Source organism: Delphinapterus leucas, chromosome 2, assembly GCF_059928025.1.
Source record: "Delphinapterus leucas isolate spDelLeu-1000000601 "Yukka" chromosome 2, BTC_Dleu_Yukka2, whole genome shotgun sequence".
NCBI lineage: Eukaryota > Metazoa > Chordata > Mammalia > Artiodactyla > Monodontidae > Delphinapterus > Delphinapterus leucas.
Genome location: NC_143130.1, coordinates 104,484,577 through 104,499,768, shown reverse-complemented (window position 1 = coordinate 104,499,768; position 15,192 = coordinate 104,484,577). Strand labels below are relative to the sequence as shown.

The window sequence follows — 15,192 nt, the reverse complement described above, 5'->3', positions numbered from 1 at the left end:
CCTGACTCCAGGACAACCTACAGCAGTGATTCTCAGTCTTGGCTACATCATGGCATCATCTGGGGAGCTTCACAAAGCTAGAGGTCTGGCTCTCATCCCTAAAGGTTTTGATTCTTGGGGCCGAGGTGTGGCCTGGCATTGGGGTATTTATTTAGTAGCTCCCAGGTGACTCTAATACATAGCTGAGGTGGAAAGCCACTGGCTTAAACAGCAGAGCCTGGTCCCGGGCTATGCTGCTGAGACCCGCCACGGGAAGAGTCCTTCTTCCTTTCGCCCTACCAGTCCTGATGGAGTCTCCTGACAATCTCCCCTCTTGGGCTGACTTTACCCTCTTCCCTTGTTTGGCTCTGATGCTCATCTGTAGCCGTGAAAACTACCGCCCTTCATTCCCCACGGGGAATGGAGATGCCTTCTTTTCTTCGTTTCAGGCCTTGTGAGGCCTAGGGGTAGGTTGCTTTGATTGACACTTTTATAGTCTGGCCTCTGTGTAAAGGTCCACTCATTCAGAATAGGAAAATCTGCTTCTGGCTCTATTTTAGGAACTAAAGCATTATTTCTTATATGCGGTAGGGGGCTAGGCCTGCCTAGAAATAAACAACCGGTCAGTCCTTTCAGTTCTTATTAGTTCTGAATACTTCAGGCCTGAAAATCAGTCTCATCTCCTGGTTCACCAACCCTCAAGGCTAGAGCCTGAGCTGTCGGCCTCACTTCCCCACAGCGAGAGATGAGCCTCAAGGGAGAGGCGGTCAGAAAGAACCTGTGGGATAAGCTAGAAGTTTCGGATTAAAATATACATACATACATATATATATAATAGATAACCAACAAGGACCTACTGTACAGCACAGGGAACTATACTCAATATCTTGTAATAACATATAATGGAAAAGAATCTAAAAAAGAATATGTGTATATATATATATATATATATATATATATATATATATATATAACTGAATCACTTTGCTGTACACAAAACTAACACAACATTGTAAATCAACTATATTTCAAAAAAAATTTTAAAAAAAGAAAAAAGAGCCTGCAGCAAGTAGGGGACCCAGCACATCCTTAGCGTCTGAGCATATCCTCAGACTAGATTCATCAGGTTTTGGGTTACACAATTCAGTGCAGCTGACGTGGACGCATGTGCGGAAGTGAAGAACCTAAGACCGGGTACTTACTTGCAAATGGCCAGCAAACACTCCTCTATGGTGTCCCTCTGAGCTTTGGTGAGGGAACGGCCCTTGGAGAGCCTGTATATTGTCTGCAGCGTAGAGTCGATCAAAGAGGAATAGTGCTCTGTTCCAGCAAAGAGAGGGGCGCATCTTGTGAGAAGCGGGAGCACAGCAGAACATATGTACCTGTTCAGTGCCAGCACGGCCTCGGTGGTGCTTAGGGAGACCTAAAGAAAGAAGATTGAGACGTTGATTAGTCTCCTGGGAAAGACAGAGCCAGGCTTCCCCCTGTACTGGGCTCTCGTCTAGCAGGGTGGAGAGGTGTACACACATGCGTGTTTCGCAGTGACAGGCTGAACAACTTTCTATCTTGTCTAAAGAGACCTATTTCTCTTTTGCATCTTAAATGAAAAAGAATCAGGTTAAAAGAAACAATAAACAGAAGAAAAGCAAAGGCTAGCCAGTGCTAACTCATTCCAAATGGTCCACAAACATCTGTTGCCTTCAAAGAAGAAGCCTAAACGCTTATTAAAATCAGCTGATGACCAGTCTAACCCAACACCTTTGATATTTGCGAAGACCAACTGCCAGGCTACTGTATTATCATTCTGGTTTTCGCTCTCTGTTTCCACCGTATGGAGACTCACAAGCTGTCCTCTTGCGATTTTGAGATTAGTAAACGGTTACAAGCTGAGCAAGCTCTCAGACTCACTGGTTGTGTGACAATTTTACAGAGAGGAGGTGGAGCTCTGACCCCCATCACCTAATTTTTGAGCATTGTGAGCAATTTGCAATCTGATAATTGGCATGAGGGTGAGACACCACTGAAGGGAACCTAACTCTGCATGGGGAAAAAGTGTACAAGGAATAGAAATCAAGGGCCTTCTCTTAAACTCTGCTGTAATCCTCATTCACAATGTTATCTCTTGCTCATTTATACAGGTTAGATTTAAGGAAGGCCCACTTCGTGACACTAAATATAGCCAAAGCACGCTTAACTACCATCTTTGAAAAGTGCAGAACCTTGAGGTCCACAGAGATGAAATATTATCCTTATTTCCTGTCATGATCACAGCCATCGTATCTGTAACACATTTCCTTTAACTTATGATCTGATGAACTGTTTTCTTTGAATGGTACATATTTCTGGGTGTTTCTATTAATTACCAAAAGTTTGCCTTCTAGGAGCTGCAGTAATCATATGGAAAGAAACAGCTAATCTTCCACATTTATCGCTTTAAAAGACAGAGTTGTTAAAATGAGGAAGGAAGAGCTTTGATTCCGGTGGCTTAAAAGTTTTCAAAAGAGAATGCATGAAAATATGTGTGCTGAGGAACTGAATACAGAACTTCTTTTGCGGTAGGTGGTGTGTAGACAAGCATGTGATTTGAACACCAACTTCTAGAATAGTATTTGCTGTTTATTTGATCTATAAACAAGCTGAATGCTTTGATCAGGAAACTTGGGAATGTCCCACAAGTTAAAAATATTTTAAATCAGGGAATTTATAGGAAACCTCAAAAAAATCGCTGTGGAAGCATTGTTTTAATTTTACAAAACAGCCATATGCCTCTAATGCCTTCATGGATATACCATTTCTTATCTCCATGCCACAGATAGGGACAGAGCTCCCATTCAGACTGGGGCTCATCCTGCTTTCCATTTCTGGGTGACCCCATCCATTTCTGTGTAACTCGTTCAAATGGAATCCACCCCAGTTAAGATGCTGACCACCCATCACTAGAGCTCAGACCTCTATTGCTGTTGGGCACCAGGTGGAGCCTTTGAGAAACTTTATGACTGATCAAGAAGATATGCCACTGGCTCTTTAAAAACAACCCTAAACTGGCCAAGGTTTGTTTGAAAACTTACTCTGATCTAATTGGTCTTTCCTCCTTGGACCCAGGACTCCTAGTACACGATCTCTCTGCTTCATCCTGACTTGGGGCATCTGGCATCCACGTGTTCTCACTCCTGGGGCCTCCTGTCTTGATGTCTCTTGATGTTGGATTACCCTACCTCACACTTGACTTCCAAACTTGGATTTGCACTTGGCCTCTTACGTTGACCTTGTCATGCCGTGAGCTTCAGACTATCCTTCCTGATGGTCAGTGCACGTAACTTAAGGAGTGAGAGTATGAAGAGTATTTCCAGCCTATCTTGCTGCCAGCCATCCTTTTTCATAAGTGACAGAGCCATAGTTCTCATGTGAGGGAGATTTTGTCTCCCAGGGTACCTCTGGCGAATTGCTTTGGGGGAGTGTGCTACGGGCATGTAGTACCAGTAGAGGCCCGGGATGCTGCTAAATGTTCTGCGATGCACAGGATGCTCCCCACCCCCACCTCAAAGAGCGCTGGGCTTGGGAAGCCTTGCCCTAGAGGGAGCTAGACTGAATATCTGAGGTCCAGTTTACCTACATATAAGTCTTTGGACTAATAAATTCACACCTGCCATTTCTTGGTTGCTCTATTTTCTCACCCTTTAAAGCAAACTGTTAGTATGTAATCAGTGAGTAGATAGAAACTATTCACTTCTAATTCCAATGTTAACCATTTGAAATGATGGAAAAATAATTTTTCTTATTTTAACCACTTACCGTATCTAAAGAGGCAGAGGCTCTTAAGTCAGGTAAAAATCCAACTTCCAACAAGTGGAGCAGGAAAGTTTGATCCTTTATACCATAAACACGGTCCAAGAACAGCACCATGGGTGCCTTGTGGTCAGGGCAGAAGTTGGCCGCCATATCTGGTTCGCTGACTGATCCATCTGAAAGACACACAGAGAATGTCATTTCCCCTTTTCTAGCTCCACAGTCTCAAATGGAACACAGAGCTTGTCTGGCTATGGCTTGTTCTCCTGACAAGAAACAGGAATTTTAGAAATAATACAATGTTGTGCTAGAGTCAGCTTATACTGGCTTGGAAGAACTGACTGTTAAAATTTCAGGAATTTTGTGAGCCAGCTATTAGATATATCCATTATTAAAAATTATGATTTGCAATTAAGTGTATTATATTTTGCAAGGTAACAAGTGCTCAAAGATCACCACGTCCTAATTATTGTACTATAAACTATACTTGAGGTTATTTACATCTGTTGTATTTGTATGTTGGAAGCACAGTGCTATGTGCGTCCTCTGTCCAACTCCATGCTCAGTGGTGTCACACCGGGAGCCTGAAATTGGTGGGTAAATGCCAGGAATCAGGGCTTGATTTATTGCTTTGTTGAATGATGAAGAAAGTGAGGGAGAAAAATGTAAGGCAGATTAAATTGAAAAGTGTGTCATGCTTACAGCCATTGCAACATAAATAGCACAAAACTGAGGAAATATTCTTTCAGTATTTAGAAACTATTATTTGACTTGGGTGAAATTTAGATCAGATCATCCAAGAATTCTAACCTTATTTTAATAGAGCAGTTCAAAGATAAAGTGGGGGAAATATCATGAAGAAAATAAAAATTTCTTGACTTGGAGAACAAAAAGGATCTTGAAAGAGGATAAAAAAGAAAGTCTTCCTCCTACTGTTTTGTTAACACCAAAAACTAGGAAAGAGAGCCCCTAAATGATCAAGCTAAAGTCATAGCGTCTATAAATACTGTACTTCGTAAGGCACCCTGAGAGCCGCAAACATTTAGCGCTATCCAGTCCAGAACCTAAGGCAGCCCAGGCACCTGTGCAGGGCTCTGGGAGAGCAAGGAGAGAAGACACCTTCCAGATAGGAGGCTGCCTGCTTCTCCTCCCCTGAGCACCAGGGGGCGCTGTTTCCGAACATCGGAGGCTGAATTAATCTCTCAGACACGTGGTGTTCTGAAGAACAGTATTTTAACGGGATGCTAATGAGTGCTTTGTGTTCAAAAGGTTTGGGAAACATTGAGCTCAACATTTATTTTCTTTATATTTTGTTTTCTCAGAGCCTTTATAATCTTAATGTGCTTCATGTAGTTATAAAATGTGATATATTCAAGAATGATGTCACCAAGATGGGGGGGTAGGAGACCCCAGCCTTGCCCCCCGCCCCCCAAAGATCAACAATTAAACACCTATCCATGAACCAAACCAGTCTGGGAGAGCTCAGGGATCCACTTAAGAAACTTCAACAGAATGGAACAAAAACTCAAAGTGCACAAAAAGGGAAGGAAGGGTAGCTTCATTTTGCCTGCATCACAGTGGCGAGAGTGGAACTCCTCAGCTGGAAAGAGTTCCTTTTGCCAGAAAGCGAGAGTGTGGTGGGTGATCGGCTTTCCCAGCCTTCTAGGGCACTGCATGAAGGACTAGCTTTGGTTTCACCCCACCCAGAGACTGGCAAAGCTGAGGTGTCTAGAGATGGCTAGGAACAGGGAAGAAGGGCAGGGGCTACCAGTATCTGCCACACAGTAGGAGCCACTGTGGTTCCCAGTGACCTGCTTGCTGAGGACCCAGCAGCTTCTGCCACTGAAGAAACCAAAAGCCAGCACAGCCCCCACAAAATCCAGATTTCACTGGTTTTTGTCCCACAGGTTTTTGTGTTCACAGATGCCCAGTCACCTGACTCTCTCCCCAGTGCCTCTCCTGCAACAGCCAGAACCCAAAATCCGCACGGGCAGCCAGCCCCAGCCTTGTGGTTGTGAGAGTACAAGATGCCACCTAGACCCCTTCAGCTGAAGGGTTAGTCACTCCAGCTGTGCAGCTGCATGCTGCCAGCCCAGCTCTCATCACTGGCCTCCACTGCTGTGCATGCACCCAGGTGAGACCCTGCAGGCACGGGAGTGCACGCTGATAGCCAGGGTCTCCGCAGGTGCTAGTGTACCCACGGTTGGCTCTGGTCTTTGCTGTTGGTCCCTGCCATTGCCACTACGTGTGTGTCTGCAGTTGGCCTCTGCCACTACACAGTCACCTGCAGCTGGTCCCTGCAGCCAAGTGTATGTGTACCACTGGCTCTGGCCACCACTACTGCCTACCCTGGTCCCTAGTTACTAGAACCTAGAAGCACTGCTTAGGATCCCAACAGCCCTTGAAGCCACTGCGGACCCCAGGCAGCACTTGCCAAGGTCCATGCAGTTGTCAGTGTTGTTGACCCTAGTGGCCTGAGTCAGTAAGACATCATGCCCCCTCTGGACCTGAGGCTGCCGCACACCCCCGTACTGGGTGCCCTGTACCATTAGACCTTGGGTCACAGTACACTTTAATGAACCCCACCTGAAGGTGAAGCTCTTTCTTTGCCAAAGTCAGTCCATAAAGTCTGGAAGAGGTGGCTGCTTCTTCAAAGGCACAGGTACCTATGCGAGGCTACGGGAATCATGAAGAATAAGGGCAACATGACAGCACAAAAAGAACACAGTAACCCTCTAGCAACTGAACTCAAGGAAATGGAGACACATGAATTGCCTGTCAAAGAATTCAAAATAATTATTCTAAAGACGCTTAGAGTGCTACAAGAGAATCCAGATAAACAATTTAATATAGAGAAAACAATACAAGGATAAAATGATAAGTTCAACAAAGAGATAGAACAGAACATTAAAAACATAAAAAAGAACAGAAAAGAGATACTGGGGCTGAAGAATACAATGACTGAATGGAAAAATTCAATAGAGAGCTTCAATAGCACACTGGACCAAGCAGAAGAATCCGTAAACTCAGAGACAGATAATTTGAAATTACCCAGTAAGCAGAAAAGAAAGAAAAAAGAATGTATAGGAATGAAGGTCTTACAGGGCTTAAGGGACACCATTAAGAGAAACAATTCACGTATCACTGGAGTCCCAGGAGAAGAGAGGAAGAAAGAGGCAGAAAGCTTATTTAAAGAAATAATGGCTGAGAACTTCCCAAACCTGGGGAGATATTTGGACATCCAAGTTCATAAAGCTGATATGTCACCCCCAAATTTCAATCCCAAACCATCTTCTCTAAGACACAATGTAATAAAACTGTCTAAAGTCAGAGACAAAGAGAAAATTTTAAAATTAACAAGAGAAAACAATTTCTTTCATGCAAGGGAACCCCCATTAGACTATCAGTGGATTTCTCAGCCAAAACCTTGCAGACCAGGAAAGAATGGAATGATAGGTTCGAAATGCTGAAAGAAGAAAACTGCCAACCAAGAATACTGTACCCAGCAAATTGTATTTCAGGAATGAAGGTGAGATAAATGCTTTCCCAAACAAATAAAAGTGGGGGGAATTCATCACCACTAGGCCTTACTTATAAGAAATGCTGAAAGGAGTTCTTCAAACTGAAATGAAAGGATACTAATTAATAACATGAAAATATATCACACATTGTTAAAGCTAAGTATATAGTCAGATCCAGAATACTCTAATACTGTAAGGAAGGAAATAAGACAGAGCAGAGCAGAAATAAATGAATTGAGAATAGAAAACAATAAAAATTATCAACAAAACTAATAGTTGACTTTTTGAAAATAAACAAAATTGACAAGACTTTAACTAGACTTACCAAGAAAAAGAGAGAAGACGCAAATAAATAAGATTATAAATGAAAGAAGAGACATTACAACTGATAACACACAAACAGAAAGGATCAGAAGAGACTACTATGAACACTTATATGCCAACAAATTGGACAACCCAGAAGAAACTGAAAAATTCCGGAAACATAGACGAAAACATAGTGGGTAAGCTCCTTGACAGGGTCTTGGCAATGATTTTTCTGGATATGACACCAAAAGCAAATATTGACAAGTGGGACTACATTAAACTAAAAAACTTCTGTATAGCAAAAGAAACAATCAACAAAATGAGAAGACAACCTACAGAATATGAGAAAATATTTGCAAACCATATATCTAACAAGGAGTTAACATACAAAGTATATAAGGAACTATAAAAACTCAACAGCAAAAACAAAAACAAATAATCTGATGTAAAATGGGCAAAGGACCCAAACAGACATTTTTCCAAGACATGCAAATGGCTAACAAGTACGTGAAAAGATGCTCAACATCACTAATCATCAGGGAAATGCAAATCAAAACCACAATGAGATATCACCTCACACCTGTTGAATGGTTATTATAAAAAACAAAAACAAAAACAAAAAACCAAGGGATAACAAATGCTGGTGAGGATATGGAGAAAAGGGAATCTTCGTGCATTGTTGGTGGGAATATAAATTGGTGCAGCTAATATGGAAAACAGTGTTGAGGTTCCTCAAAAAAATTATATATAGAACAACCAAATGATCCAGCAATCCCACTTCTGGATATATAGCCAAAGGAAATGGAATCACTATCTCAAAGAGATATCTGCATCCTTATGTTCACTGCAACATTACTCACAATGGCCAAGATATAGAAATAAAACAGTCTAATAGATAGATAAAGAAAATGTGGTATGTATACACATATATACAGACACACACAAAGGAATATTATTTAGCCATAAAAAGAAGGAAATCCTGCCATTTGCAACAACATGGATGGATCTTGAAGGTACAATGCTAAGTGAAATAAGACAGAGAAAGACAAGTATTGTATAATCTCACTTATGTGTCAAATCTAAAGTAACTGAACTCATAGAGACAGAGAGTAGACTGATCGTTACCAGGTGTTGGGGGAAGTGAGAGAAATGGAAGATGTTGGCCAAAGGGTACAAACTTTCAGTTGTAAGATGAATAAGTTTTGGGGATCTAATGTACAGCACGGTGACCATAGTTAACAATACTGTATTGTGAAAGTTACTATGAGAGTAGAACTTAAATGTTCTCACCGTAACAGCAACAACAAATGGGAATTATGTGAGGTGAAGTATGCATGAACTAACCTTATTTTGGTAAACATTTTGTAATACCAAATCAGAACATTGTACACCTTAAACTTATATAACATTATATGTCAGTTATATCTCAATAAGGATGGAAAAAATGTGATATATTCCATAGGTTCCCCAAAGTGATTGACTGCAAACCCCTTGCTGACATGTACACCAATTAATATCTTTTATAAAAATGTTTCTTGGAACACTAGTTTTGGGAAACTCTATAACAGAATCATACTATCTTTTCAATTCTTCCGTCTGCTACGAGGAACCTGCCCGGATAGCAGGTGGAGTGACATGGAGAACCTGTGTGCTTTTGGGAGAGTATAAGTTTTGCCAAGTTAATAAGGACTGATGCCCAATGTCACATTGGGGGAAAACTCTTTATGATCCATGGCTGTGAGGGACACGGTACTGTGGTGCAGGGGAGCCTGGGTCAGACCCTATCCTTTTGTTGCTCTGGCTGGCTGCACAAGCTGGGGGCACAGAGGCAAAGGAGAAGGAAGGTTTGGTGAGAGATCTCATTGGTTCCAGTCCATCAGCCTCCTTCCAGAGGGTTGGAGTTCAGAAGACTGAGGTCTGGACTAGCCGTACTGATAGGAAATGGGGTACGGGAGTCTCAACGCAGGGGAGCAGGGGAGACAGCAGCCGGCTGGAGCTGGGAGGAGAGGACCCCTCAACACCAGAAAAAGAGCAAGATACTTCGCCTGTGCAGCCTGCCCTGCAGTAGGAGGCTGGGAGGAGCCCTGCACTGCGGATGGAGTCCTGCTGTGAGCAGGTGGCCCTGGGGAGACTGGCAGGGCCCAGCCTCCAGCAGCTTCCCTTACCTTTGTTCAGGGAGGGCAGTTTCAAGGGGATGCTGATGATTCCAACCAAGTCCTCGGTGGGGACCAGGGAGCGCAGGATGGACCTGATCCGGATGGCTTCCCCCTTTCCTGTCTGGATAAGCTGCAAGGTAGGTTTGGAGAGTAAGATAAATGAGGTTCCCACACTCCTGCTTCAGAAGCCTGGGGCAGTAAAATGGTTCTCCTTGTCGGGGGGATGGGGTGGGTACACGTCTATGTTTCCCTAATTGTTCTAGACATGTGTGACCACAGGGAAAAGAGGAGCTTTCTCCTGATTTTCTAGAAGGGCTGCTACTGAGGGAATGACTCTGGCCAAGGAGGGTTAGTGTGTTCCTTTGCTGCGACAGCAATGGTCATGCCATTTTGCCATCAAGTCTCAGCACTGAAGGTGCAGCCTGTCCTCAGTGTGACTGTAATACCAGGAGCTCTTGGTGGCTATGACAGGAGTGGTGACAATGTGGCCACGATTCCAGACCCTGGAATTCTGCTAAATGTAGAAAAGACTTAGGAATTTCTATTTCCTAAAAGTTTGATTAATGCTGGGACTAGGGCAATAAAAGGGGTGTAGAGGATGTCAGAGAGAACGTGAACATCTCAAGGGAATTATCCGGGGACGGATAACCTGATCCTTATGGCCACAGGTGGGGTGTACAGGTGCACATTCTCTTGGATCTGGGGGCAGCAGGTGCGCTTCTGGGCACAGGCTCTTAGCCAGCAATGGAAGTGTCATGAGCTCAGGATAGACTCGACCCAGGAGGGAGCTGGATGACATGCTGAGACATAATGCTTGAAGGACTGGAGACAGGAGAACACCTGTGTGTGACCCTAGCTGCCACCTCTCATTCCTGTGGGCAGAGGGGAGGCTGTCAGTGATGACGGCATCAGCCCTCCCCCTCACTAACAGAGGAGGGGCCAGGAGAGAAGTGTCTGTGTGTGTGTGTGTGTGTGTGTGTGTTTATAAGGTATTGGATCTGAGGGGCAGTAAGCAAGGAGGTAACGCCTTCCCAGTGGGGCTCTGATGACTTAGCTATCCCATGCGGCCTGTCTTCCCGAGACAAGGCAAATGGTGTAACCTGCTTTTTGAAGTGATTACAGGTGATCTGGGGAAATGACACCCTGCCCCAAGACTGTAGGACACCCTAGTATTTCCCTAGCCCCCTTTCAAGTTTCCTTTATTTGTTTAAGGGCACAGAAATGGAAAGATGGGCCTATGTGGGTAAGGTACAAGTTCCACAGTGGGAACTAGAACAGCCTCACTTTGAAGATTTAGACTTTCTCCTCTCCACAGTACTTTTATCCTAGATTCTTCCATACTGGAATGGTTTCCCTAAACACTTGTAGATGGATTTGCAAACAGGCTACATCATTTATTAGATAAGACCATGACAAACCAGAAGAAAGATAAGAGTGAATGCTTTAATGCAATGTCTTTCAAACTGTAGTCATGACCAATTAGTGGGCTGTAACCTCATTTAGTGGATTGTCACCAGCATTAAAAAGCATGAAATAAAATAGTACAGAATAGAAAATATTAGAGTGCATTATCCATAGTAAGGATAAACTTTGTTTCTGGAATATATGTATACTAGGTTGCAATGTAAATTGTATGTCTTACTATGATCAAAACAAATTTTTCTTTTTTTTTGGTCAGAAAGAAAGTTTGAAAGCCACTACTTTAATTGATTCTGTCTTTCATTAGCATTAAACAAACACAACATATCCACTGTTCTCTTGGCAGTGACCAAATATATAACCTCATCAATACCAGAAACCACTGTTTATGTCATCCCAGTCTGCATTGCAAGTACTTTGAGGAGACGCTCTGACATAATCCAAAGGCAGTGAGCACTGCGGAGAGAGGCAGGTGCCTGAGCCCTGGATGAGCAAAGCCAACAGTTCTTTTAAAGAGTTAACCAAGTATTTTTTAAAATATAAAAAGCTATCTTTTCTGTTTTCCTACAAGAAGTAATTATTTCCTCTCTCACTTATGATGTGAGTCTTTATGAGAAATAAGGCCAATCTCTTTCTCCACCCCCAGCAGAGATGAAAAAAAGAAGGTGAAAACATAATTTTTTTGCGGTACGCGGGCCTCTCACTGCTGTGGCCTCTCCCGTTGCGGAGCACAGGCTCCGGACGCGCAGGCTCAGTGGCCATGGCTCACGGGCCTAGCCGGTGGGATCTTCCCGGACTGGGGCACGAACCCATGTCCCCTGCATCGGCAGGCGGACTCTCAACCACTGTGCCACCAGGTAAGCCCTAGAAACATTTTTTTAATTATGTCTGTAAAGCTTACCTCTGGGAAATAAGCAAACATGAACCGTGACTACCTTCCTGATGCCTGACACCATGGTTGTCAAGAAAGGATTTTCCATGTGGAGTGTCCTGATAGACACAATCAAGAAATCAAGTTGGTCGCAGTTTGACCAAGGTGAGGCATAGGAAAACATAGTTTTGGGAGGCTTTTGAAACAGAATATGTATCAGATATGCCCTACTACTAGTGTCACAGAGAAATCACACAACGCAGAGATCTTCCCAGGAGTCATTCCTTGGAAAACTGTAGAATCAGGTACGAGAGATGGAAACTACTTTTGATATTGGCTAACAGGAACAGAAAGAAAGGCATGTTCACAAATGTCAGAGTCGGAAGAAGAAATGACATTCATGAAATCTACAGTGTTCCTGGTTCAAGCCCCTCAAATCTGCTCTCTGCGAACTCATCACTTACGTGCATTTCAGGAGCACAGCGGCCCAGCAGATCTATAAGAGCCGAATAAAATGACATAATTGCATTGCCCATGTGCACAACCTCTTCTTCATCTTCATGGTCCTCCGAGCTGCTGAGACAGAACCAACACAAGGAGGTGTAGGCAGCCTGGCAGGTGGGGTCATGTTTTAGACACGATATAGAAACACTTTCTCTGCTCACCCTGGGCTTCACGCATCCTTTCCGTTGGGCTCCTTCTCTCCCTCTAGCTGTCAATGAGATGGTTTAACTCACCAAGCTCAAGGGACCCAAATATTTGTTCATGACATTCCTAGGGTCCCATGAACTTTACTGACATGAATGGATCATGCAGACCACACATACTCATGGAGCTGCACTGTGACCCCCAAAGCTCCTACCAACCATTCCTTCCCTTTTCCTTCCTTAATAGACATGGAAAGCACATTGGACAAGAAGTCAGAAGGGTCAAGTCCAGGTCCTGGCCCTGTTGCTAACAAGCTATTTGACTCTGGGCCCCAGTTATTCTCATTTTACATGAGAAATTTAGGACAGTTTATGTTCGGGATTCTATCTAACTCTACCAGATCACCTACCAGAACTAATAAGCACCCCCCCTCCAAAAAAGAAAAAGGAGCCACTGGCTGCAAAGTTACCTCTGCTGAGTTATATCCCATCTCTAGATTCTGGGGTCTAATCTAGAGGCTGCAATAGAAGGGAAATGTTCACAAGACATAACGAAAGGGAGGTCACAAGGCAATCTGATAACGTACTAACTATATTTTTAACCATTAAATACCAAGATTTTTTTTTTTTTGCGGTACGCGGGCCTCTCACTGTTGTGGCCTCTCCCGTTGTGGAGCATAGGCTCCGGACGCGCAGGCTCAGTGGCCATGGCTCACCGGTCTAGCTGCTCTGCGGCATGTGGGATCTTCCCGGACCGGGGCACGAACCCATGTCCCCTGCATCGGCAGGTGGACTCTCAACCACTGTGCCACCAGGGAAGCCCTAAATACCAAGATTTTTACTGCTGTGATTTTTCACATTCTGCAGCTTTCTTTTTACCTAAGGAATCAAATCGAACACTTTCGGAAGAGGGAGTGCAGGGTACTCCCTCTTCTTAAAAGTGAGGTATGAGATGGGACACCAAGGTTCAAAATACTGAAGGGAACGGGCTGGGGTTAGACAGTGACTGGAACCCTGTTGATCCAGGCCTCTTAGCCTGGATACAGCTTCCTCCCATGGGGATGCCATAGGGAGGCGCAGCGAGGGCTGAAAGAGCTTGCTGACTCCTCCATTTGCCAACTGGCCTGAGTGGAGTAGGAGAAATGGAAAGGGGTGAAGATGATACTGATCACTAGGCTTACTGGGAGTCAAGATAACAACAAGCTTGACACAGTGACCTAAAATGTGTGAGCCACAACTGCAGAGCGCCTGTGCTTTCTCTGCCAGGGGGAGGTTATGGACGTTTGCTTTACCGTGCGTGTACTGAGAATATTTCAGAGCTCGACAACCATACTGGGGTGAGAAGGCAATTCATTCACTTACACTTCTCTCTTGTACCCCTGCGAGGGGAGGTCGAGGGCTGGGTTCTCGGAGATCTTAATGGCGCCTTGCATGGCCGCCAATAGACCATTTCCTCCTTCACCCCGCAGGGCCGGGCCGAAGCACTCGGGGCGTCTGATGAGCAGCTTGACCACGACACTGGCGTTTTCTTCCACACTTTCACCTAAGGGAAAGAAGCGTTATTACCATCTCATTGGAGAGAACAACCCCGGAACTGATTTCTTTTTGGCCACGCCAGGTGGCTTGGTTCCCAGACCACGGATTGAACCCATGTCCTCAGCAGTGACAGTGCAGAGTCCTAACCACTGGACCACAAGGGAATTCCCCCAGATTTGATTTCTAATTGACAAGGCTGGGAGAACAGTATTTGATTGATCTTGTCACATGCTCTTAAGATTACGAGGTAATACTGATGCAGAGAGAGGGGAGCTTTGATAAATTACATCAGACTCTATTTATTTGAAGTATTACGATTAACTGATATAGAACAGTCTTACTTATCAGTTCAGGATTTTGTGCTATTCACATTATTTCGCTATATTTAGGTCCTCAGAGGGCAAGAAATACACTACTGAGTCTGCCATGGATTACTGATTAATTCGCAAGTGACTTTACCTCTTTATTAACTCCCTGAGGGGTGCTTAATAGGTATTTCCTTCCTTCCTTTGAGAGGAGGTAAGATGGTAACTCAATCGGGTGTGCCTCAATTAACATCCGGAGAAGTGACATGCTAGCTCCTGAGCTGTCTTCTCTCAGAGTCTAATACATACCCTAGAACAACCAGGTCTGTGGGGATGAACCTCAGGGCATTTCTGAAATCATTCATCCAGGTGAGAATCTACTTGGTAAAGTTATCTTGGTTACTCTTAGACTAGCTCTGTGGGGAGCTAAAGGTTGGACAGTTGTATTTTGCTGGTATTTTTCTTTGGACGAACCATAGACAACTAAGACAGGGTATCATTTCCCAAAGAAATAATTAAGCAGTGAACTATGACATGTAGAGAGGGATAGCCAATGCTTCTCAGAGCCAATATTTATAATCAAAAGTAGTTTTACAGCTTGTTCAAACAATTTCATGAAACACACTTTCTGTCTCAGTGTCTCAGATGACAACTTAATTTGTGTCT

The 15,192-nt window shown here is 43.9% G+C and overlaps 1 protein-coding gene across 1 annotated transcript in view; it reads right to left on the bottom strand.

Moving 5' to 3' along the window:
- Positions 1–15,192, bottom strand: part of RYR3 (ryanodine receptor 3) — a 373,779-nt gene that overhangs the window by 111,231 nt on the left and 247,356 nt on the right. Inside the window, exons 47-51 of the mRNA XM_089906254.1 lie at positions 14,048–14,228; positions 12,503–12,614; positions 9,758–9,878; positions 3,772–3,941; positions 1,182–1,402 (exon numbers count right to left, since the gene is read on the bottom strand). Coding sequence (XP_089762380.1) covers positions 1,182–1,402; positions 3,772–3,941; positions 9,758–9,878; positions 12,503–12,614; positions 14,048–14,228 — 805 coding nt within the window. The remainder of the gene's footprint in view (positions 1–1,181; positions 1,403–3,771; positions 3,942–9,757; positions 9,879–12,502; positions 12,615–14,047; positions 14,229–15,192) is intronic.